The 24970-nt window shown below is 37.8% G+C and overlaps 1 protein-coding gene across 1 annotated transcript in view; it reads right to left on the bottom strand.

The window, feature by feature from the left end:
• Nucleotides 1-2232, bottom strand: part of LOC134527685 (uncharacterized) — a 30588-nt gene extending 28356 nt beyond the window's left edge. The window contains exon 1 of the mRNA XM_063360950.1: nucleotides 2005-2232. Coding sequence (XP_063217020.1) covers nucleotides 2005-2232 — 228 coding nt within the window. The remainder of the gene's footprint in view (nucleotides 1-2004) is intronic.
• Between the last annotated feature and the right edge of the window lie 22738 nt (nucleotides 2233-24970).

The following is a 24970-nucleotide window of genomic DNA, read 5'->3' on the forward strand; positions in this document are numbered from 1 at the left end:
AAAAAAAAAATGTTTATTAATAATGATGTCTTAAAAGAAGGCAAAATATTTTTTTTCTTAAAATATACGCACAAACTGTTTATTCGAAACACTATACCACAAGATTACTACATTAGTTAAAACTAGCAGCTGGAATATAAAATGAAATTTAAGTTTTCTGAAACCACTACTGTATATAAACACATATAAATTATTAAATTATTTTTCTTAACAATTATATAGTTATTTTATAAATTAATTTCAAATCACGTGAAAAAAAATCACGAAAGCAAAATAATGAATGGTAGGTAGACTTAGTACAACCTTAAATCATGTAACTGAATAAGCTACGTTAGTTTTTTTTTTGGGCGTACAGAATGTCTGCACACAATGTACCGAACATTCTGCAATCGAGCAGGGTTAGCCGCGGTGGTCGAGTAGGCACAGCACTCACCTAACAGAAGTGATTTTTGATTCTAATTCCGACGAGTTCGCACCTAGAATTTCTGAAAAGGGCAAACGTAGCGCACATGACACTTTCGGTCAGTGAATCCTGTTTCCACGTTACGTCGAAGCTTCACCTCCCTTTTCCACATTATCGAAGGTTTATAAAAAAAAAACTTATGTAAAGGAGGCGTTACAACCTAGTGCATTTCAGTGCCTCAGTACCAGAAGGCAAACTTCAGATCAACCACGTTGAGAAAAATGATCACAGAAAGATGTACATAACACATGAATGTAATAAGTAAAGGAGATGGCGTGTGCAATATTTTCCATGTTAGTATTGATAACGACCTCCCTTTCGTATTTTAGGTCATTATGAAGTTTAAAGCTAATTCCTTGAAAATGTATTGTTATCATGTCAGGCAGCTTTGAAATACTCACTACATGATGATTTTTTTACAATAAGCAATTAAACACACTTCAAGAATATTAGGCTATATACGGGTACGATTACTGTTGCTATTCGATTTACTTCTTCCTCAGGACTCCATTGAATAATGCCATCAGGGAGCAGTTACCCAGGTAACTAGGTAGGTAGGAAACTGCTCCCTGATGATGGCGACTGCAATGTCGACCGAACCGTCAGTGAATTATTCGCCAAAGACGCGGCTACAACCCAGATGCCAAGATACTTTAGACAATGGCCATGAATGCCTGCGAACATTATTGTTTCTTTATTGAAGTGAAAACTTCTTTAGCCTCGTTGAGCGATTTTTTGTAGGGACAAAACTTATGGGTTCGTGTCACCGACATGCTGGTAACGTGTTGCGCCAGACTGGCGAATTGCAGCGGCCTGTGTACATGTATACACATATAAACTAATACATTGTATATACTCGACTGTATCATGTGCGTGTTGGACTTTTTTTTTGGACGTGTAAAATCTTGCGAGTTAGCATCACCTACATGCTGTAGTAGCAGTAAGTGAAGTTAATTTGACCACGTGAATACATGACCTAGATCTGACATCACTGGTAAGTCATAGCTAGGTAATGAATTTTTACGTAATTTTGACATGCCACCGACATCTGTTGTGGCGTTAAAAAATGATGTAAGGATAAATTATTTCATGCTGCCATCTTACTGATATAATACCAAAATCATTTTCTTACGTACATTTGACGTAGAAATGATGTCATATTATTAGAGACCGGAACAATTCGCGAATTCATTTCGCGATAGGCTAAAATACAAATAGTTGTACCTCAGTGCTGCCTCTGCTATTGGCTCACAACTCGCCTGAATGACGCTGGGCCAATGAGAAACACCCGACCAAAGCTTTATACGAATCACAGGCTGCTACGTTGGGACGTCTCACAAGACAGCTGCCAATGAGTGGGTGATATTTGACCGAGTGTGCGTAGAAATATGGAGGTCATTGAACCCGCGAATTTTTCCGGTCCCTACATATTATACATTAAAAAAAAAAAGCTTTAAGTTTTTACTTCTGTCGACAGTCCCCATGACTGGCTATAGTATTTTAGTTATTTAGTACAAGAAGCTGGCCGGAGCCGAACTCACGGTGGCGGAAGAGAGGCGCCAGGCGGCTAGGAGGGCTGCGGCGGCCAGAGCCGCGGCGAGCGCTGCCATGCCCCGGGTCAGAGGGTCCGTCGACGACTGCAGCGCCGCCGGCGTCGCTTGGACGGGGGAACCTGACACACCGGGCCGGATGCCCGCGCGGCCGTGACAGCTGACGTCACTCGCTCCCCCCCCCCCCCCCCCGCACCAGGTCCAACAGCTGATCCTCATCTCTTCCGCCGGACGCCGCGGTTGGGTAACAACAGGACGTCCCGCCGCGTGGACCATCAGAGGACTTCGCTTCTTCCGATCTCGCGCGCGTTATGACCACGCGGTTCACGTACGTTTCCCCCCCTCTGCGATTAGCCTATTCGTGGGGGGTTGGGGGGGAGGGGGATCTGCGGAGCCGGGCTCGCATTACGCCAGAGGACCCGGGGTTTTCGAATCTTTGGTATTCTAGTTCTCTGATTTGTCTCGGGGGTTCGAATCTTGGTACGCTAGTTCTCTGATTTGTCTCGGGGGTTCGAATCTTCGTACGCTAGTTCTCTGATTTGTCTGCTTCTGATGCGTAACACCTCAGGACTCGGTGTACGTACGGCATTAGGTAGGTGTAATTTAACGATTGCGACGGAGGTCAAGAAATGTTGTAACAACCGCGGTGCTGAAAATATGTGACACAAGTGAACGTTATAGTATTAACAGCTTACTAAATTTTAACAAGCTGGGCAGTATTTTAATAAAATTACTTGTTGAAAATCAGGTACAAAGCCGGGGTTCAGTATTTTTTTCCAGGTCTTTTTCCCTCGCTTATATCGGAGCCGTTTCATTATATAGTTTACAATATTCGACGTTGCTTCTCCGGCAACGAATTCCAGTGGTGGTTGCAGAAACTACGAGTAATTAGCATCAATATATTGAGTTGAAAACACAATTTGCGTACATATTATTTTTAAGAATTCTACGTTAAATTTCGTGTCCGAGTTTCATATTACAAGTTTATTTGCTACACGGGAACAAATAAATTTGCTCTTCACCGAAGTTAGATGTTGCAAATCACAGTTCAAATTTTTTTTCACTATAGTTTCGTCCAAAATAGCCCCAGACAAAGTGTTTTATCAGGGTTCGGTGACCTCGTGTTTGGCACCGTCTCCCATGATATCGCTCTTGGACGTCACCAAAATTTCGTACCTGAAACTCCTCGTGAAATTTTTAGTGTTTTAATGTCAGTGTGATCAGTACGGATGGCGACGTTGTGACGAGGGCAGACTTGTTTATAAGAGTCTGTGGTATGATCACCATTTCCTTACGCAGTTTGGCTCGGAAGGGATGAACACCAGCACCCAGCGGGAAGGAAATTTTCTACAAGATATAAATCCCCGACCCAGCAAGAGATTTAAACACGTAGCCCAAAAATCAAAGAAGAAGAAGCGTGACAACTTAATGTTAAAACTAACGTTCTTATTTTCTTAGAAAATCCGAGAACTGTGTGGCATCTAAGGAAACATACCAACCTAAAATTCGTTAACTTTTCGAAAAAAATGTTGACGAACATGTTTTTTGTGGTTCTGAGTTGCTGGGAATATTAACCGTATTTCTTTTAAGTTAATTTAATTTTTCAGTAGGGAACAACCAAAAAAATATGTTAAAATGCTTTCACTTTTGTTTAAACATTAAAAACTGCATAGACGAAAAGTCTGAGCTCTAAAAATCATAAACTCTGTTTCTATTGCAAAAGCGCAAGCTAAAGGTTGCAAAAATATTTGTCTTTGCAAATTTTGTTACCACAATTATACCAAACGTTATTGGTGAGGTCCACAATGTCAGTCAGTGATCACTATCATGAATAGTTGTGTGATATTTTACTGCAGAACATAGCAATATCTGGTAACCAAATTATTTTTGTACCTTTACAAGGAAAGTTCTTGGTAACCTAGTTTCCAACGTTATCACTTGAAAAACTGCAAGTTTTTACCACTATGATTTTATAAAGATATGTCAGCTGTAACCACATAAAAGCACCTAAAAATGTAATTTTGATTACTTAAATACTACGATCATGAATATATAATCAAAATAATTATTTACTGCAGAAAATTAAAAACCAGAACGGGCAGAGTCCGATCACCCTTAATGTTAGGTCTCACACACATTGTCGCTTATATCATTTTCCTTCAATTAGGCCTACTATTGTTTAAGGCCTTTTCCTGTAAATCTATCTCTGTATACTGTAAAATTGTTTTTTTTTTTTCAAGGAAAATTCTTGGAAACTCATTTACCAAATATATCACTTGAAAAACTGCAAGTTTTTACCATTATGATTTTATAAAGATATGTCTTGCAGTTTTTCAAGTGATATATTTGGTAAATGAGTTTCCAAGAATTTTCCTTGAAAAAAAAAAACAATTTTACAGTATACAGAGATAGATTTACAGGAAAAGGCCTTAAACAATAGTAGGCCTAATTGAAGGAAAATGATATAAGCGACAATGTGTGTGAGACCTAACATTAAGGGTGATCGGACTCTGCCCGTTCTGGTTTTTAATTTTCTGCAGTAAATAATTATTTTGATTATATATTCATGATCGTAGTATTTAAGTAATCAAAATTACATTTTTAGGTGCTTTTATGTGGTTACAGCTGATTTTAACTATGTAACGTGCTTCATTTTACTTATAACCACAGGGTAGAAATAACTATTTCACGAAAACGTTTACAAATATCGAAAAATTTATACTAGTAACTTATGCCACGTTGTGATTTTCTGAATGCTTTAAATAATAATAAAAAAATTGGTTGTCTGTAAAGTCGGTTTACGGACGATAGTTTAACGTGACAACGTCATAACAAAACATTGATGAAATGATTGATCCAGAAGAAAAGGAAATATCATATTCGGCCTGAGACTGAGCCGTAATAGGTTTTTGCAACCAAACCATTTAGGCATTAAAAATATTATATTCTTTGAGGAAGAATTTTTTTTTAATTTTTCAATCTTTTGCATGATAAAATCTACCTCTGCATACTTTTATGAATAAAATTGAATCATTTTTATTGAATTACCTATCACTATTTTGTATGGATACAAAGGAGTGAAATGAAATGTGCAATTGAATTAATAAATTTACTTTTATTTGCATTCATTAATTCAAATATATTTATTACTTTCGAAATGTTGCGTGCACCGTATATATTTTTACAAGTACAAAAAAAAATCCTATTGTCGCCGGGTTTCGAACCGATTATCTACGGTGTGAGAGGTAGGTACGCTAACCACACGCCCACGAGGCAATACTTAAAACTGTATTTTCAGATGTTATATATAAATAAAAATTTTGTTCACGGTAGGGGAGTAATGTTAACACGATTTTATAACAAATACGCATCCCAAATACACCAAACTTATTTATAATGTGTTACAATATTTTTTAAAACATTTTGCAAAAGATCCCGGGTGTAATTTGAATTATTATGTGTAACTGTAAAACACCATTGTTGGTTCAAAACGTATTTGAATTTTCAACATTACTTTTAAATAACCGTACCGATTGTGCTGAAAATCGGTGGACGATCGTTAAATTACATAATATTAATAATTCAAAGGACGAAAATATGATTGAAAAGTCAAATCGATGGTTGTTCCAATCGAGTGGAAGAGAGATGCTACGCATGCGTACAATGAGCAAACAGAACACATCCGTAGTGGGACATCCGTAGTGGGACACTTTTTCGTGCGTGCAGGCGGCGTTCATCGATTTATTAGACGTTGTTACGTCAAAAAATAAAGGGAATTGAAACTAGTCTTCCTAAACTTCCAGACTGTGATACGTGGAAGTATTCTCTAGGATTTCTTGTTGAAATATTTATGTGTTATTTTAGTACTATCACTGTAGCCCCTTAAAAAAGGAAATGTATTAAGAATGAATCTTTAAAATACAACCTCTCACGTAATTTAAGCAATAAAATTAAGTAACTAAAAATACAAAGTCTCACTCTACTTGACAAGTTGAACTCTAAAAAGGGAACACACCGGATGTGTAAGTAAACATTACTGGGACCCTCTTATTACATGTATAGGAGCCGATGGAAAAATAAGTCTAAACAATTTTAAAAACAAAAGATTTAGACCACAGCGGGATGTTAAAATTACAAATTTTAACTTTCTTTTACTTCCTACGTTTGTGTTTACCTCAAATCTATTTATTGCGTCACGTTATAATGCTTCACCAAACTTTTCAGCGAGAAATATTGCAAACGTTTTAAATATAAAATATTTCGTAAATTATCTTCAACAATAAATTTAGAAATTATAGGGACCCTAAAATCGCTTATAATTGTGAGTGTTCAAAATCTAAAAAAATAATCTAATTTTGTATTAATTTATATTGAAAATATGACACAAAATTACAAAAAAAAATCTGCTCATCCAATCGTTACCAAACTTCACAGGCTCACCCGCTGGGCTAATCTGAAGATAGCCTGAAATTTTTATCAAAATCTGTCCCGCCGTTTTAGAGTCCATAGGGAACATTTATAAATTGATTTATACATTGATTCACGTATATATATATATATATATATATATATATATATATATATATATATTAAAATTTATTGCTGGTCAAATACTTCCTAAGCAATTTCACTGGCGACACATTTTTTTTTTGATATTCCAAATGTCTGTAAGGAAATGACCTTATTTTTTGACACCAGCAAAAAAAAAAAAAGTAAAACTGTTGAGTTTTGGTTAGTAGTCGCCGCCGGGCTCACGCAATGAGAAACAAGCACGCGACCGTAAAGTAACGTCAGCTCGGAGCCGCTCTCGGCGCAGCGGCAACTGCGTCCAGCTGTGCGAACCGTTCTGGTTATTAAAACTAGGTGCCGGTGGAGGATAAAGGGGAGGGAGGAAAGTTCCGAGGTTACTTCTGCGGGTAGTAATCATTCCCCCTGCGTTTTCCAGGCAGGCCACCGCGCGACGTCTGGGGGAACTGCGCAGCACCGCCGCCCCCGCGGCTCCGTGCTACACGGACCCACGTCACAGCGATCTCTCGCACGGTCGATCGAACCTTTGAATATATATATATATACTGTATAGAAGTCGCGAGTGGATAGGATTTACTCTACGTTTTTTCAGGATCGTATGATGAGCAGCTTGGGAACTTCACCGCTGCAGTGCGCTGCCGTAACGCCCTGTATCGTCTTAGGTTGTTATTTACACGTTAGAGCGCAGCACTGTCGCCCGCTGTCATTCCCCCGCACCCCCCCCCCCATCCAATCATTCACTGCAGCTCAAGGTCGTTCAGCGGGAGGGGGAAGGGGTGTTTGAAGAGTTCGACACTTCTCCGCTAGGGAACACCACAAGTCCTTGCCCTAGAGATGGTGGCGATTGCGGCGGTGAATTAACCAACTACCTCAAAACCGTATTAGAAATTTTAACCTGGGCTGGCGACTTCTATACAGTATATATATTCAAAGAAACAACCCAGGCCTGCACGTGTGCTCCCTGTAACAACAGGCATGTCAGACTCCGGCTCTAGGGAGGCGGTCCGCGGGGAAGCACTGTGTTGCACATTAGAATGGGATTATCTTTGAAAGATTTGTGCAATGGGAGTGCATGTCTTGATGTAAGCTATTGGAAATACGCCATTGCTTAGCACATGTATGTCTGTAGAAGAAAACTACAAAAAAAAAACACAAATGATAAAAAACACAAATTAAGCAAAAAATTGCTGTTGTCAGGATTTAACGCCACACAATACTCCACAACAGGAATATGGTCAAAAAACAAAGAAAAACAAAGAAAAATGGACTAACAGAACGAAAAACCCCCACAAATGATGACAGCACAAAAATACCGAACCCAAAAAATTCAGCACAACCGTTGAAACGAGACAAAAACACAACAAAGCGAAAAGACGAAACAAACACAATAGTGTTTTTTGTCATTTGTGTTTTTTTGTAGTTTTCTTCTACAGACATACATGTGCTAAGCAATGGCGTATGTCCAAAAGCTTACATCAAGTCATTAGAATGGGAACTGTATCTATTGTCGCGGGTTGAAATTTTGCAGGGTTGTTGAAATCAAATTTAGGGACTTTACTGACGGGACTCTGGGCTGGCTGCTCTGTTCACTCGTCAGCGCAAGTGGCGTGACCATGTAATTGGGGCACGGGGCCGGCGCGGCGCGCTGCGGGCTTGCAGAATTTTGTTTGTTTGTTTGGCCGCGCGCTGGCGCAGCCACGGGCCGCAGTTACTGGGGCGCGCTGTCGTAACAAGCCGCGCGGTGTGGCCTGCACATTGGGGTAGAGGGGGGGTAGTCTTCCCAGATGTTCTAGTTAGTTGTTTAGTAAATTTGACTTCAATAACGAGCTTTTGTTATGGTAGGCGCGGCAGGGCGCGCGAATTTAAGCGCAAGTGAGTGGTGACTCGGGGCTCACTCAGGCGGAGGCTATGCGTCTCACCTGTGGTCACGAGTTGTTAGTTCGTTCGTGATGTAGGAATTCAGGCTCACTCAGGCGGAGGCTATGCGTCTCACCTGTGGTCACGAGTTGTTAGTTCGTTCGTGATGTAGGAATTCAGGCTCACTCAGGCGGAGGCTATGCGTCTCACCTGTGGTCACGAGTTGTTAGTTCGTTCGTGATGTAGGAATTCAGGCTCACTCAGGCGGAGGCTATGCGTCTCACCTGTGGTCACGAGTTGTTAGTTCGTTCGTGATGTAGGAATTCAGGCTCACTCAGGCGGAGGCTATGCGTCTCACCTGTGGTCACGAGTTGTTAGTTCGTTCGTGATGTAGGAATTCAGGCTCACTCAGGCGGAGGCTATGCGTCTCACCTGTGGTCACGAGTTGTTAGTTCGTTCGTGATGTAGGAATTCAAGCTTTCGGGCGGAAGCTATGGTCGACGCCAGAGGCCACGAGTCGTTTAATTTAAGTTAGGTCATAATGTAGTCGTCAAGCTTTCGGGCGGAGGCTATGGTCGACGCCAGAGGCCACGAGTCGTTTAATTTAAGTTAGGTCATAATGTAGTCGTCAAGCTTTCGGGCGGAGGCTATGGCCCTCGTCAGGGGTCACGCGTCATAGTTTTTAAAATGTAATGTTCGTTCGGATTTTAAGGGCAGGAGAGGCCCCTACGTTAGTTTTAAGTAATCGATCAAGAAAGGCTTTTCGGAAAATGTGAGTATGGACTTATCTTTGTTTTAATTTTAAGTATTAATTATGATTTGAGGTATTCGGAAGGACTAGGGAAGTGTTTAGTGAAGTTCTCTCATTCTCTCTCTTGTAAGGTCGTTCAATCGTTAAGGAAGTAAAGAGATTATTGTTTTAAATTGTAATCCCGCTATTTAAATGTTCTTTAAAATGATGTTGAGTATTTGACTTTAAGAATAAAATAATTTTAATTAAGTATTATGTTATTTTGCAAAATCTCCTTAGTTCAGCTCTCACCAGACATCCTGTACGGGATGACGAACCTATGATCCTAGGTACAGTAAAGTATTTTATGAAGTTAAGACTAGTTGATGCCAAGCGAGTTGTTTCTATGTAAAGAGCTACGATTCTCGCCCCCCCCCCCTCTGAAGGTGGATCGTGACACTATTATATTTATAAATATATATAAATACGAAAAACATAATATTAGTTTATTATTATTATAAGCATAATCCTAAGCAATATACACCCATGCCTTAGTACCTTGTGCTAAGCTAGGGGCATGCAGATTTCACGAAAAGATTTCGAGACTCGATGAAAGTTAAAACACTGTAGCACCGTCTGTTTTTCGTGATTGGGCGAGTTTCTCCCAGGCACACGTCGATTGTAACAACACCAATCACAGTGATTCAGTGCGGAAGTAAACGCGTCCTGAGTGGCTCGGTCAAACAAGGCAACGACTTCTCTCGCAGACGGCCGCCAATCACAAGTAAGAAACCACAGGTGCGGATATACCTTGTTGCAGTCTAATAAGTGTTCAGATATTTTCGCGAAAAGTGCCTGCCCCTATTCATAAGTTACTAATTCCTTTTCCTGTTTTAGTTTTTCAGGTGCTGACTGTCAGCTGAGTGAATGGCCAGTGTCACCACTCACCACCAGGGGCGCTTGCGTCCCTGGTCCTGAATCCAGCACTGGATAACAAACAAAGCGGACCGCGAGTCCAACCTCCCAATTCCCGCATAGCAGACTCTTTTCTATTCTGTCAAACTCTAACTCTTCATCCAGAACATCCTCTGTGTCCTGTGTGCTCCTTCGCAATCGATGCATGCCCTCGCATACCGCACGTCTGTGCCCAGGGTTTTTCCCCGTGTCTGCGCAGGTTTTTCCCTGGCCTCAACCCATCTCTGGTTATAGTCTAGAATTAAGAGTGAGGGGTAGTCAGTCACGGCATCAATAGCTGCCATTGCTGGTAAATACCCTCCTAGCACACGATGCATGCGATCCTCTCCCTGCATGGGTTATCCCAGCATGACTAGGCGTATAGGCCTCGGCCTGAGACGCACCTAGGTCACTCTCTAACCCGGACCCCCCCCCCCCCCCCCCAAATACACTCAGTGTTGGTTAGGTTAGGATAAAAAATCACACTTGTGATTATCTTGACGTTTAAACACCTCCATAAAAGGACACGACAGGTCGCACCGTGCATGAATTACGAGAATATAAAAACAATAATAGAATATGAACGATTTGACAGAATCCGATGGGGTTGGTTTTGTCAGCTAGATATTTTCATTGCAGAGATCAGACTATACAGAAACATTCAATACAGTGAAAAGGTTAAAAAAAAAAAAAAAACTGTAAAATGTTTTTCACAAAACAATGGCTTGAAATAAATAAAAGCAAATATGAAGCAATTTTTTCTGTAAAATTACTAAAATCAAATAATAAAAACTGCTATGAAAACTAAATCTTGGAACGAAATATATTTAAATGGTATTCTTTTACACTTGTATAATAGAATGTTTAAATAAGTTAAAATTATCTTAACGTTGTAATATATATTTATCTCTACAATTTTGTCACAATAAAGGTATTACTTATGTGATTTTAATAATTTAACAGCCGAAGGTCTTTCATATTTATTTAATTATTATATAAAAAAAATATTGCAATTAAGGTACCATTCGTAATGAAAATATGCAGGCGACAAAAGAAACTCCATCTAATTCTGTATCTTCGTCATTCATGCACGATGAGACCTTAATTCTTCTCTTGAGGCACCCTTCAGGCCAGGTTCATAAACTAGTCAAGGGACGCAACATCGCAAAGACACAGCACGCAACCCACGCAAGAAAATACAAGGTCGTATATAACGCACGAAAGTCGCAATAGGTCACCAACCCTAGAAATTTATCTTTCGTGAAACAGACACCACAATCGAATATCTCCAGCAGTTCTCAAATGGCAAGGATTATTCTGAAGGTTTGCACGCAGTTTTTAGCGGTACAGGAGGACTTAAACGATCGCGTTCATCATAATAAATGATCATTATTTTTATTTGTACGAAAAGCCAAATCTCTCCTTAATTTTAACGTGTTTGATAATCAATCAAATTTTTCGAAATAGCATCCGCCATCTTGGTTAATCTGATGAACATATTTATGACCATTTCTTTTACTTAAAGAAAAAGACCGATTTCTAACATGGTAGTTAAGACTGATTCTTTTAAGGCCGCCCTAAAGAAAAAAGAAAGCTATATGTAAGTGGCTTGATAAATAGTTTTAAAGTCATGGCAAATCAAATTAAATTAAATTTCAAGATAGCTTCTTTTGAATGCACAGCTCAACACGTCATTCAGCAAATAGGCTAAAAGTAAACACTTGATTTAAAATTTGCCAGGGCAATGGCTCATAAGTATTCGAGTTTTCTTTATTCAAGGCGCGGAGTACGGAGAAAAATATTTTTTGTACTTTCACGAAAGATTCATTTGGAATACAGTTGCCAATAAATAGATTGGTTACGAGATGATACTGAGTATTTCTTACAAGAAATGGCGCATGATTTTATATTTCAACGGATTGGACTTTATTTTGGTTTTATTATGCCTATTAATGTGCGCAGTTAGTACTGCAAAGCTAGGTAGGGAACGGTTTACAAATAACTTTAACTATTAGAGGTACTGGGAAAAGACAAAGCATAAATACGCTCGGGTAAGAATCCGAACACAGTATTACTGGGTGAACACTCTTTTGTGGTGATACATTTGTTTTCACGTGAATGTGCAAAATTGACAAATATCTGTAGTTTTGTATGACTATGTCTGTTCCATCAACAAAAAAAATTGGTTGCCTGTAAAGTCGGTTTACGGACGATAGTTTAAAGTGACAACGTCATAACAAAACATTGATGAAATGATTGCATACTTTTATGAATAAAATTGAATCGGTTTTATCGAATCATCACTATTTTGTATGGATAACAAGAAGGAGTGAAATGAAATCCACAATTTAATTGATAAATTTACTTTTATTTGCACTCATTAATTGAAATATGTTTATTACTTTAACGAAGAGATTATTTTAACTATAACTTTTATACGTTTGCTATTGAACTTCTTCCAATCTGTGTTATTCTGTTAAGGATAGGACGATGATAGGAAAAGTAGGAAACGAATGGGAGTGTTTCAAGTTTAATGTGCCTCGAAAAAGTCAAATCGATGGTTGTTCCAATCGAGTGTAAGAGAGATAGATGAGGCGCAATGAGCGTAACGGGACAACGAGCCTAACGGGATAATGAGTCATCCTTTTTCGTGCGTGCAGCCGGCGTTCGTAGATTTATTAGACGTGGTCACGTCAAAAAAGACACAATCTACAGTGTAGGCAGTTGACGCAGAAGCCAGGCTGCAAGGGTCCCGGAAGTGGAAGAGGCCCTCGACAACACTTGAGCCGCGTAATTAACCGCCGTCTCGCCGCAAGAGGCTACACCGACGACGGATCGACCGCGCATTGTTTACGCGGTTCAGTTGTTTGCTGTTACGGGCGGTCCCAGGCTGCTGTCCGACTCTCGCGAAACACCGCCGGAGGCGTCAAGCCCAGGGCGTGGCGGCAGATGGGCCTGGACGTGCATTGGCCGTTGTTACGTTCGCTGTTTGTAAGTAGAGACATGCAAAATTTGCGGATTCATTTCGCGATAGGCTAGCACCAAAACAACTATACCTTCGTACCGCTTCTGCGATTGGCCCACATTTTATCCGGTGGAACTGTGAGCCAATGGGAAACACTAAACCAAGAAAGTGCCGAATTACGGACAGCCTAGTTGAGACGTCTCACGCGTCAGTAGCCAATGGACAGGTGTCATTTCCGCGAGTATTTAAAGGACTGTGGAGTCTATCCTAGAGTTCAATGAATCCGCGAATTTTGCAGGTCTCTATTTATAAGGATGGAGACAAACAGGAAGGCGCGCGCACACACACACACCTACACACACACACACACACCTACACACACACACCTACACACACCTACACATACATATATAATTGAACTGATACGGAATAGACTGATGCATACACAATTCAATGACACCACACACTGAAAAAAAAGTACCTTTTACAAAGGGAATATCCTTGGGAATTCAGTTGACGACGATATCATTTGTAGAACTTAAAGGCAGAGCTTTGTAAAATCGCAATTGAGTGCAATGCAAAGCCTTGCAGTTTTACGAGTGATATCGTTGACAACTGAGTTTCCAAGGACTATCCTTTTAAAAGTACAAACATTTTTTTTTATTTTGCAATTCAAAGCATTAATAAACAGGAAGAATACAAAATCAACTACAAATTATGATGAAACCTCGCAACTGTCACTCTTAAAGCATAGCATTAAGTCTTTTTTTTACAAAAGCTGTTAACAAACAGTTGACAGAACAAAAGTTTTATAAACTTACGTAGACCATTTTTCTCTTCGGAATTTGATAAAATTTAACATTATAAAAAATAAATTAAAACACTTTTTATTGTATTTTTTGGAAGTGGTCACTTAATAAGAAACACAATAAAATATTTAACATTGATATTTAACATTATATTTTATTACAAATATTGATATAGTAAAAAGTATACATACTGTTATCTAGAATATTCACTTTTATGAGGTTTTGGGATTCTCTCTCTATTTAAAGTAGCAACGACCATTTTGTTTAAAATCTAAAATCGTCTCTCTAAAATGTTTCTTTCATGTCTCTATAAAAGAATTGTTTTGGTTCAATAAACTATAGATATGAACTACTTATAGACCCACATAAACGACAACACAGTTGATTGTAGGACTTTCTAACGGGAGCAGATCGCCTATGGCTATTTGACGATACCCATAGAGAGGAGTTACATGATACAAACTATATTAATGACGAACAGGGTAAATTTATCGTAAAAGTTGTCATAAAGGACAGTACTGACATTAAACAAGAAGTAATACATAATACAATGTTTAATAATACATTTAGTCTAATATATGCATAAAAAATAACATTATCAAGATACATGATTTGACTTAATTTTTCGGTTTTTGCTGTGTCAAGTTAGAAGATAAATTTTTAATATTTCTGTCGACAATGCAGTCGATGTTTTGTCTGTTGAAGTAATGCAGTTTTCCCAGCCTTTGTATTAAATTTTCTGGAGAGAGCATGATCCCTGATTGGCTGGAGCAACGTTTAAAACATTCTTCAAATATGGAAAAGGAAGATATACTGAAGTTATTAACACGTGTTTATTTTTGGCAGTTGATTTCGGAAGCAAATACATAACTATGTAGGATATTATTGAAAACACGTGAGCGATTGTTCTATTACTCACCAGTGATGAGTAACATCTAACTTCGGTAAACAGAAAATTCGTATGTTATCGTGTTGCAAATACAATAATAATATTATGAAACTCGGACACGAAATTTAACGCAAAGTTTTTTTTTTTTTTTTAATAATGCCGAGTGTGACAAATTTCTGGACGCGAACCATGTATAGTTTCTGCACCCGCCACTAGAATTCGCTGCCGGAGCAACAACGTTGACTATCAAATTATTCAATTTGCAGAGCTAAATTTTAAACTATAAAACTATGTATAAAAGCGATAAGGACATGAACAAATACTAAACCTCGGCTATCATATCGACAGTTAATTGTATTAAACTAATTTATTAAAATTAAATAGTTATTTCTAAATATTTTTTTCTTGTCATCCGCCACAGATGTCACGTTTCCGTTCAGTACACCTATTAAGTACACCTATTAAATGCCGTATGCCAAGAGCTAAGAGGTTAAAAGTAAAAAATTGACAGCATGAAAGAAGACTACTTACAAACAATAATTATATACGTGTTTTTAAATCTTTGTATAAATATTATATATGTAAATGATTGATATAGAATCCTGGCCCCTTTAATTAAAAACATTTATTTATTGTTAATATTAATTATATAAATTGTTTTTAAACTTTTTAAATCACGGGAACCTGATATCGGGATGACTGGACCGATTTTCGAATTCGGGACTTCAAGAGTACGAATACGGTGACTTTCACATTTGATTATTTATTTATATATTTTTTATTATGATTAAATATCGGTGCGTACGCCGTTTATATTTTGGTTTGCTAAAAAAATCATTTTTAGTTTTCATGAAATGACTTATTAGTGACAGGAAAACATTGTTGTCACTAATAAATTATGTTGCTGAGAACATAAAATTTCTCTGTTGACATAAATAATTTTGGAATGGTAACACAGTGAATACTTGAACTTGAATACTAATAATGTAGGGTTGACGTTTGCATCTTGGAAACTGGTGTAAGAAAATAAACTTAGAATGACCAAAAAAAAATTTACACATACAAATTGAAATGGAAACCGGTGATTACAGATCAGCGCATCACTGGTTACCTGTACATGTCATTAATTGATGCAAAATATTTAAAGCATTTGAGTAAGTAAATCATTAACGGTCAGTGTATAGTTCTCTGATTCCAATTTTTTTTTTGCTTTTAACAGAATCGAATTGCCATTAGGTTGTAAACGCTAAATGTTTGAGGTAGTTTTATTTGAACTGCCGTTTTTTTTTAACGCTGTCAGATAGACGCGTTACATTTTTATGTTCCCTGAATATTTTTTTTTTGGGGGGGGGGGGGGGGCAGTTGGGGGTGAGATAGTAGAGGGAGAACGGAAGAGTTCGGAAAGGGGACATTTACATTCGCACGTTAGGATTGATAAGTCCGCAACAACAACTTTAACGAGTAGGCGCGTCGAAAACGAGTTGGAAGGAGCGAGTTAGGGGTGGCGCGTGTGTATGTGTGTGTGTGTGTGTTTGGGAAGGGGAGGGGGGTGTTTGCACGGCCACCACCCCCCTGAATGTAAAATTAATTCGTCCAATTTCTGGCTGGTGTTTTACTCGAAAACGGGCGTGTAAAACAATGCGCGCAAGCACTGACTGCCTCTGCCCCCACCTCTGCCCCGCCCCTGACCCAGAACCCCTACTGGCGAGCCAGTTGGAGCTCTGCACGCGGCCATTGTGTACGTGAGTCGGGTAAGGAAGGAGGAATGCTGTTTGCGGGTAAAGGAAGGGAGTAGGTTGGTGTTTGGGGTGTGGTGGGGGTAGAGAGAATAGGGGGATGAATAATTCTGATGACCATTCCGCGCGCTGGGGTGTTTCCGTCTATTGTGGGGTGGCCCAGTGCGAGGCAGGGTGGGGCGAACGAGAGAGAGAGAGAGAGAGAGATAGAGGCGGGTAGGGAGTAATATAGGAATAGCAGCGGGCATTGTTTTGGATCATCGGATCCAACAGGCGTCGTTGAATTACTCTGGGTGGCTGTGAAAGGATGGGGTGGGGGTGGGGTTGGGGAGCTGTATTGTGGCTGGAGATAACGAACGGAAATATCTCCCCGGGTGGAAAGTGAAATATGCCGATGACGGGAGTGTGACGAGGGGAATCTCGCTATTCCGGGTAGACCGCTGTTCCTGGTTTTACTACTCGCCACCGACAGTCGTGATAGTAGTTTACTGAACGGCTGTGGAATAGCCAAGGACTTGACACAACACGTCCGTGCCTGTTAAGGGGGACTAGACCCCACCTTTATGTTTTTTTTTTCAATTTTTTTTATACAATTCTAATTTTGTACTTTTTATCACAAATTTTGTCATGTCAAGGTCCTCCAGACGTTGTATATATATATATATATATATATATATATATATATATATATAACAGGTTCTAGTATGTAACCCCCAGGAGATAATAACTGATTATGTATTTCACGTGGGCGACTACAACTACCATGATAATCACACCAGTTCACAAGTGTTGACTTCAACAAGCAGCCAAAGCTAAGTCCTTTGTCATGTCAAGCCAAAACATTTAATACGGAAGCTTCATTGCAAACGGAATCAGAGTGTGTGAAATTGCAAGATGGCAAGGCATAATCCCCCCTTAAAGCTAGAAGTTTTATGTCCGGCACGCGTATTTCCAAACCCTAGATTGACTCGCCGACTCGTTGCCCGAGAGGTAGGGGAACCGCGCAAGGAATGGGAAAGGGGCCTGGTAGAAGCAATCCGGCACGACGACGAGAATATAACTATATATGTGTGTTCGTATTTACAGAACAAAATGCTAGTCTTCTTCGCAACTTTACAACAATAGGAATTAGTATATCGTTATGTGCAGGGTTAAAAGCTCGACAGTAACTTTTTAAATGTTAGTATAGATATGCCGCATCGTTTATGTAGCAATTTAGCCTTTAACTAAATTTAGTATCTTAACGAACGGTAATTCCCATTTTCAAATGGGCCCCTCGACGGCCGTGTCTGCTGTCAAGCCCCGCCCCTGTCATGTTAAGACTCAGTGAGACCTACCTACCCTCAAACCCTCAAAACAATTGCCACAATTATTTTTGAATTTTTCGAATTTTAGACATTAATATAACCCGAAGTAGCTTGACTTCTGGGTTGTAGCCGTGTCCTCGGTGAATAATTCACCGACGTTTCGGTCGACATTGCAGTCGCCATCATCAGGGAGCTGCTCCCTGATGATGGCGACTGCATGGACGACCGAAACGTCAGTGAATTATTCGCCAAGGACACGGTTACAACCCAGAAGCCAAGGTACTACAAACAATGGCCGTGAAAGCCTACGGAAATTATTCATATAACCCATATAACATATTGTATATAACATTGTAAAATAAATGTTTGTAACACAAAATGACACCATTTTATTATATTACATTCGTACTATAAGCTGTTATATGTTATTATTCGTTAAAATTTTTAAAGTTTTATATTGTGGAAAATTGAATTAGAACGATGGGCACGCAAGACAACATGCAAGAAAAATGTTCATAGGAAGATGGCGTATGTATAAACATGGAAACATAAGCATTGGTGTGCCAAATGAAACTTTATGATGGTGAAACTACCATGGAATATATTTAAAGTTTTAAAAAACCGAATATTCTTCCGTCAGGCTTCGTATACTAGTGGTTTTAGTACGTGCTTAATATGCTATAGGAACGTGGTTCATAACTCGGTAATGGAAAATATTTTACATTGTAGTTTACAGGAAAATACAACGTGTGCTTATAAAAGTACTTTTTATTTGTTTATCAAATTGCGATAATATTATTTAAAAATTAGCTCAGTCCATTACTTAATGTAATATTAATACTTCATATTACATATAATTTTATTTATTTATTTTGAATATTAGTAATAGAAATTGTGTTTATAATATTATATTTATATTTATATTTATATGTGAGGTTCCCGTACAAATAAATTAATGAATTTGAATAAACATTCAGCATATTTACTGATTAAAATTTATGCCGGGAGCTAAGAAAATACACATAAAAAATTGACAGAATTTAAAAAGGACTACTTACAACTAATAATTATATACGTGTTTTAAAATCTTTGTATAAATATATACATGTGATTTATATTAAATACTGGTTCATACAATTCAAAACAATAATTAGTGTGAATATTAATGATACAAATTGTTTAAAAACTTTTTAAAGTGTATTTATATAAGTGAGGTTATTTTCCCGTATGTACAACGATGTCAGGTTGCTTGTAAGCTTCTATTGTCGCTGGCCGTTTTCATGGGAGTGTTTGTGAGGTTATGTTCCCTTTTGTATAATTTTTTCAAATAAAATTCTTTACAATATTATCTAATACATAATTAAAATTAACAAGTTAGGATAAACATTCGGCATATTTTATTGATTTTCAATATAAATTAAAATTTTTACACATTTATGTTAATATTGAATGCTGAGTATTTATTTAAAGTTTTTTACTACCTATTTTTAAGACTTTTTTTAGGATACAAGATTGCTTTGATGACACTCTCTGAAGTTAGAATTGTTTCAAATGTCTTTAATGTATTTGGTATGTAATTTATTAATACTCACATTCCATTTAAACGGTTTAACTGGCTAAAAATGACGTATGTTAAGATATGATGGATGAGGTGGTATACACATTCCAATTTCATTAATTTCTGTAAGCTACCTTCATCACAAAATTTTCTGACAGACATGGCAGTTTTTATAGATATCTATTGCAATGCAACCATTCTGACTACAAACACGCTTAAATGAACTGGAAATTATACCTATATGAATTTTTAATATACTTAACTTGTGAACATTGTGTTTTTCATTAACATTTATGTAAAATTTGTTTTTCAATAATTTAAACTTTAAAAGACAGAAAAAAAACTAAATCATTAATTTGAATGAATAATATATATATATTAAAAAACTCACAAATTCTGAATGAAGTTCGTTTTGCAATTTTTTTAAATACAGCCTGTTTAGAAACGTCTGAGAAACTTTTCACCTAACAATTGCATTTCTCACTCCAAATCTCCGTTGCATTTAGTTACCTCAGTCTTGAAAAGATCACTAAACTAAAACCTTCACTGTTCATATCATTGTTAACCAATTTTAATTTTACACCGTCAGAGTCTTCTGAATAACCTTTTCTAATTCTAGTTCAGAATCTGCAGCAGTACAAATGCTCGCCCTTGCCTATTTGTTAGCGAGTATTTTTTTTTCAAGCCAACTCTGGGCTTTGTGCCCCTTAGTCACATCATGATTTCATATTTATTCCCCTACCCCCTTCAAGAACATAATAACCGTTGTCATCGTAAAAATTCGCCAGAACACGATCCCCTTTTCGCGGTGACCCTAGCCGTAAACACCCTCCTCCACCCCCAACAGTGCCGCGACCAATCCCAGCGCGCTTCAAGGACCAGCACGCGAGTCAACCTAGGATTTGGAAATACATGGCCGGCATACTGTGATTATCATCACCAGGAAACAAATATTAAGCCGTCGCAGCGCTCTGTATCTACTGTCGAGGCAACCTTTTGGTTAGCTGAGTGTGGTGGGGGGCTGAGGTGGTGACCAAGCTGGTCACAGCCTCTGGTCGTAGCCGAAGCTCTAACACCTTTCCCAATTGTTTATACGGCGTATTCCGTGTCCTCGTCCATGGGGACCCCATCAGGTCGGCAGGGCTGATGCTAAGAGGGCTGGGCAAACAAACCAAAAGGAGGAGCAATCCCCTAATGATAAATGCACGTATCTACTGTCCTATGCTGCATGAGAACATAAGCATTTTTATGTTTAATTCTGATCTACATTATCCTTCTACCATGTACAATAAACAACACGATAAGCGTCAGCGCACAGTTAGCGCTACGCCTTCAGCTACCGTAGACAGGAAACATGAAACAAAATTTGTTTGGAATCACATTAACACAACTATACGGAGTAAATAGCATAATGATTTTATTTAATTGCAGGAAAAAAAACTATCCTGTTGAACATTTAGAAAGTATAACACGTAAACATCTAAGAAAATTCTCGTAAGCTCGGGCAAATAGGCTTACTGTAATTAAAACTAATAATTTGTTTTGTAATTTTGAATGAAATGTACAAGTGAAATATTTCATATTCCAGTGTTCCTTTCATTGTTGAAAGAGAACGTAAAACAACCAACATAGCTGAAATAACTAAAACAAAGTTTCAAAATTACAACATGAACACATATATAATATTACATTTAAAGTAACTTGTGAACTTGATTTTGTAATGAAATGATAACTTAAGTTAAGGCACAATGAAAAAAAATAATATGAATATTGCTAGCGTGCTTTATAGCAATAAGAGAAAAATAATGTTCTAATTGCATGTCATTAATTTTTTTCAGGACTCTAGTGAAGTAATGTGTTTTGGTATTTAAAATGTTTAACAAAACTTACCTTTCAACGAGAATTCAACGTTACACTAGTCTCCAATTACTGTAGACAAACACGTAGTGTGAACGAAATTGCACGAGAAGTTTTATAGCATTCGTATATTTTATTTTTAATGCGTATTAAAGTCGTACTATGACATGAATGTCAAGCACATCCATTTAAAATACATCACTCAGTGGTTAGCAAAATTATTGATCACGTTTACAATACGAGCCTTGAAAAGAAACCACAACTATTTGTGCTCATTTAAGTGTTCTTAAAATGTGAAAACAATTGAGGTATGTTAAAATAATTTTTTTTTTTTACTGATTATTTCTCAAACCCTGCTATTTATAAAGTTTTATTTCAAAGACAAAAAAAAATAGATGCTTTTGATTATGTTTCGTTTCCGATGCACGAGCAAAGACCGTCCCGGATACATGTTTCCCCCTATTTTTTTTTCTGGGTCAGGTTGCGCCGCGCGAATTAAGGCTGTGATGAACGCTCAGGGTACGAGCCGTAAAAATGGTGGGGAAATGGAAAAAAGCAACCGCCCCATGGCTCCTCATTTCCACAATATCGCCATTAGCGCATTGTCGACGGGACTTTTGTGGCCGGGAGGTGGCCTCCCCTCCCCCCTCCTCCGCCTAGCAAGAGCCCGCCAACCACAGCAAGGCAAGTGTAACTGCCGTGAACTTGTCACCGTCCGAATAAAGGCGAGCACGGCCTACAGGAAGAAGGGTGGGGGGGGGGGGGGGTTGTGCTCACAGAGAAGCAGCACTGGATTATCCCGTGGGCGTGGGAACATCAGCAATAGGTTACGGTCGAGCACGCAGCACAAAAGTTACGACAAGCCCCGGCAACAAAACGCCTGCCTACGTACATCGTAAAAGTAGCAACGAAAACCCGTGTCCACCTATTTATTCATGGAGGAACCCTGCTTTAAACATTCTTTGGAGTGCCAACAAAAGCAAAGTAGGCTACACAAATAACATAACTGCACGCGTAAATTTTGGAGAAGTAACACCAGAACCAAATCGGTAGTTTTCTTTTTTTTGGTACCATACGACAATTATTAACATGTGTACCTTTAATAAATAGGGACTAGAATAATTCGCGGTAAATGAATCCGTAATTCCCTACATACTCGGGCAAATGCCACCTGCTCATTGGCATGACACACCTTGTTTTTCAAATAGCGCCATAGGCTAAAGTTACAGGCTGTGATGTCCTGTGAACGTGGGGGCATTGCAATATTCCTATTTAGTTTCTTATCTACTGTTTTATGTATTTTATTTTGGTGGTAATACATTTTGGATTTAATGATTTCTTCTTAAATATTCATAGCCCTGTCGAATTCACCCGTTTTTTTTTCTGCCGCACCTTGTACATTCACATACAACTTAATTAGAATTGTAAATTAAATTAAGAAACAATTTTTATCGTATACGTATTTTCGTACGATGAATATTTCAAAAGATTTGTTCGGAATTGGTCATTTGTGGCCTGAGTAAAGTGCTGATTTTTGCAAACAAATTTTGACCGGATATCAAGATAAAGGCCAATTATAAAATCACAAAACCCCCTTGAAAAGGATTTTTATCGAATTCGGTTCTACCAGAGAAACGTTAATGGGGAAGATAAGTTAAAATAGGGGGGGGGGGGGGCCGCACACATATACATATATCACACAGGGAATAATGTGACCTCAAAAGATTATTTTAATTTGACAAATTTCTCTAAAAATTCGTGTGTCGTAGCATACACCAAGCATTAATGCGCGCAGATGAAATCGCACGGTGATAACCAATTTTTCGGCTGACTAATTCACAACTGCAACTGAAATACGCCTTGGCAGTTGTTGGGTGTGCTTTCTGCAGAAGTGTAGCAAAAATTTCAATGTTCACTCAGGAGGAATTCGACGACATGCATCAGGCCGAACTGGCCAGAGGACACACCAAAAAAACCCGGCAAAGGCACCCGAACCACGAGGCGCCTCACGTACATAAAATAGACTACCTTAATAAACTAAATATTTCGGTCAGAATCCCTCTCCCTTCCTTTCCTCACTTGGGCACTAGTCAGTCGCTGTGCTATCCTTGCCAACATAACTGTGTTTTCAATCACCGCGCAGGAAGTATTGCCTACGACTTGATGTAAGCTTTTGGACATACGCCATTGCTAAGCACATGTATGTCTGTAGAAGAAAACTACAAAAAACCAAAAGACAAAAAACACAAACTAAGCAAAAATTGCTGTTGTCAACAGGATATATACACCACATAATATTCCATAACAGGAATATGGTCAACAAACAAAGAAAAAACAAAGAAAAAATGGACTAAGAGAACGATAAACCCCCACAAATGATGAATTGAACCCCAAAAAAATTCAGCACAACAGTTGAAACGAGACAAAAACACAACAAAACGAAAAGACGAAACAAACACAATAGTTTTCCAAAACAGAAACAAGCCAGCAGAAATGTTGAAACGAGACAAAAACACAACAAAACGAAAATACGAAACAAACACAATAGTTTAGCAATGGCGTATGTCCAAAACCTTACATCAAGTCATGCACTCCCATTACACAAATCTTTCAAAGATAATAAGTATTGCCTACGTTCCAGGCGTTATTTCTGTGCGCCTTCTGCGCGGGTACGTGCTAGACAGTTACAATTTGAAGGACGTTTTAATTAATCTGTCTTTTTTTTAAAGAATACTTCATCAGATATCCTTAGCATCTTAAATCACATTTTTTTTTTAAAAAATCAGAAGGTTCCTCTGATAAAGGAAAGAGGAAAGGGATGATTAAAAATTTTCGTGCATTTGGCGAAGAATTCAACTGAATGAATGAATCAAATTATAGTTGGCTAGCAACAATTTTGTTTTTAATATTTTACACAAACTCCAATTCTAAACCTTATTTTTAAGGGTGAATATCAAAATCAGTAACTCAGCTATATTGTAATTTGCACAAACAATTTCTACATAAGTTTCCTATGCAACTTTATTTCGAAATAATTTGGGTAAGTTTTCCCTTAATATTTTCCCTCTTAAGAGTAAAAACACACGCTGCTAGGTGGAACATAATATTTACTTTCTGTAAAGTAAATATATATATTTTATTAAATATAAATATTTTATTAAAATTTTGAATAAAATCCAAAATCTATTCACTCATATTATTTCTTTATCAAAATAAATTAATTTTAATAATTTTTGGTAAATAAAGGTTCTTTTTATATTTAAAAAAATATGTATTATCGATTATTGATAAATTATATGAAGAATACGTATAAATACCACAAAGCTTGGTTGCTAAAGTGATAATGATATATATTGTTATATTAGGGAATATTTGGTATTTCTTGGGGTTTTGGTTAAATTGCTATTAAGGCAACGCACTTCATTCCAGAGTTTTTTTTTTAGTTTGAAATTGAAGTAAATAGATTTTTCTATTTTAAAGCCTAAATTTTGGGAGGGAAATGATAAAGACAGAAATTGGTTGAGGTCAATGAACTTGCTCACGTGAACTTGTTATGCCTGAAAACCATAAATTAAACTAAACCCAAGTTAAAAATTAATGCTAACTTCGATCGCTATTTATTAATGTTTATAATAAAATATTTTGTACTTATTTAAATGCTTACATTACCAACATATAAACTTAGAAGATGCTTGAGCGTAGTTCATTAGCCTATTATAATTTTTTTAAAAATTGAATCTTAAAATATCGTTGACGTCACTCAAGGTG

This window comes from Bacillus rossius, chromosome 1 (genome assembly GCF_032445375.1).
Source record: "Bacillus rossius redtenbacheri isolate Brsri chromosome 1, Brsri_v3, whole genome shotgun sequence".
Classification (NCBI taxonomy): domain Eukaryota; kingdom Metazoa; phylum Arthropoda; class Insecta; order Phasmatodea; family Bacillidae; genus Bacillus; species Bacillus rossius.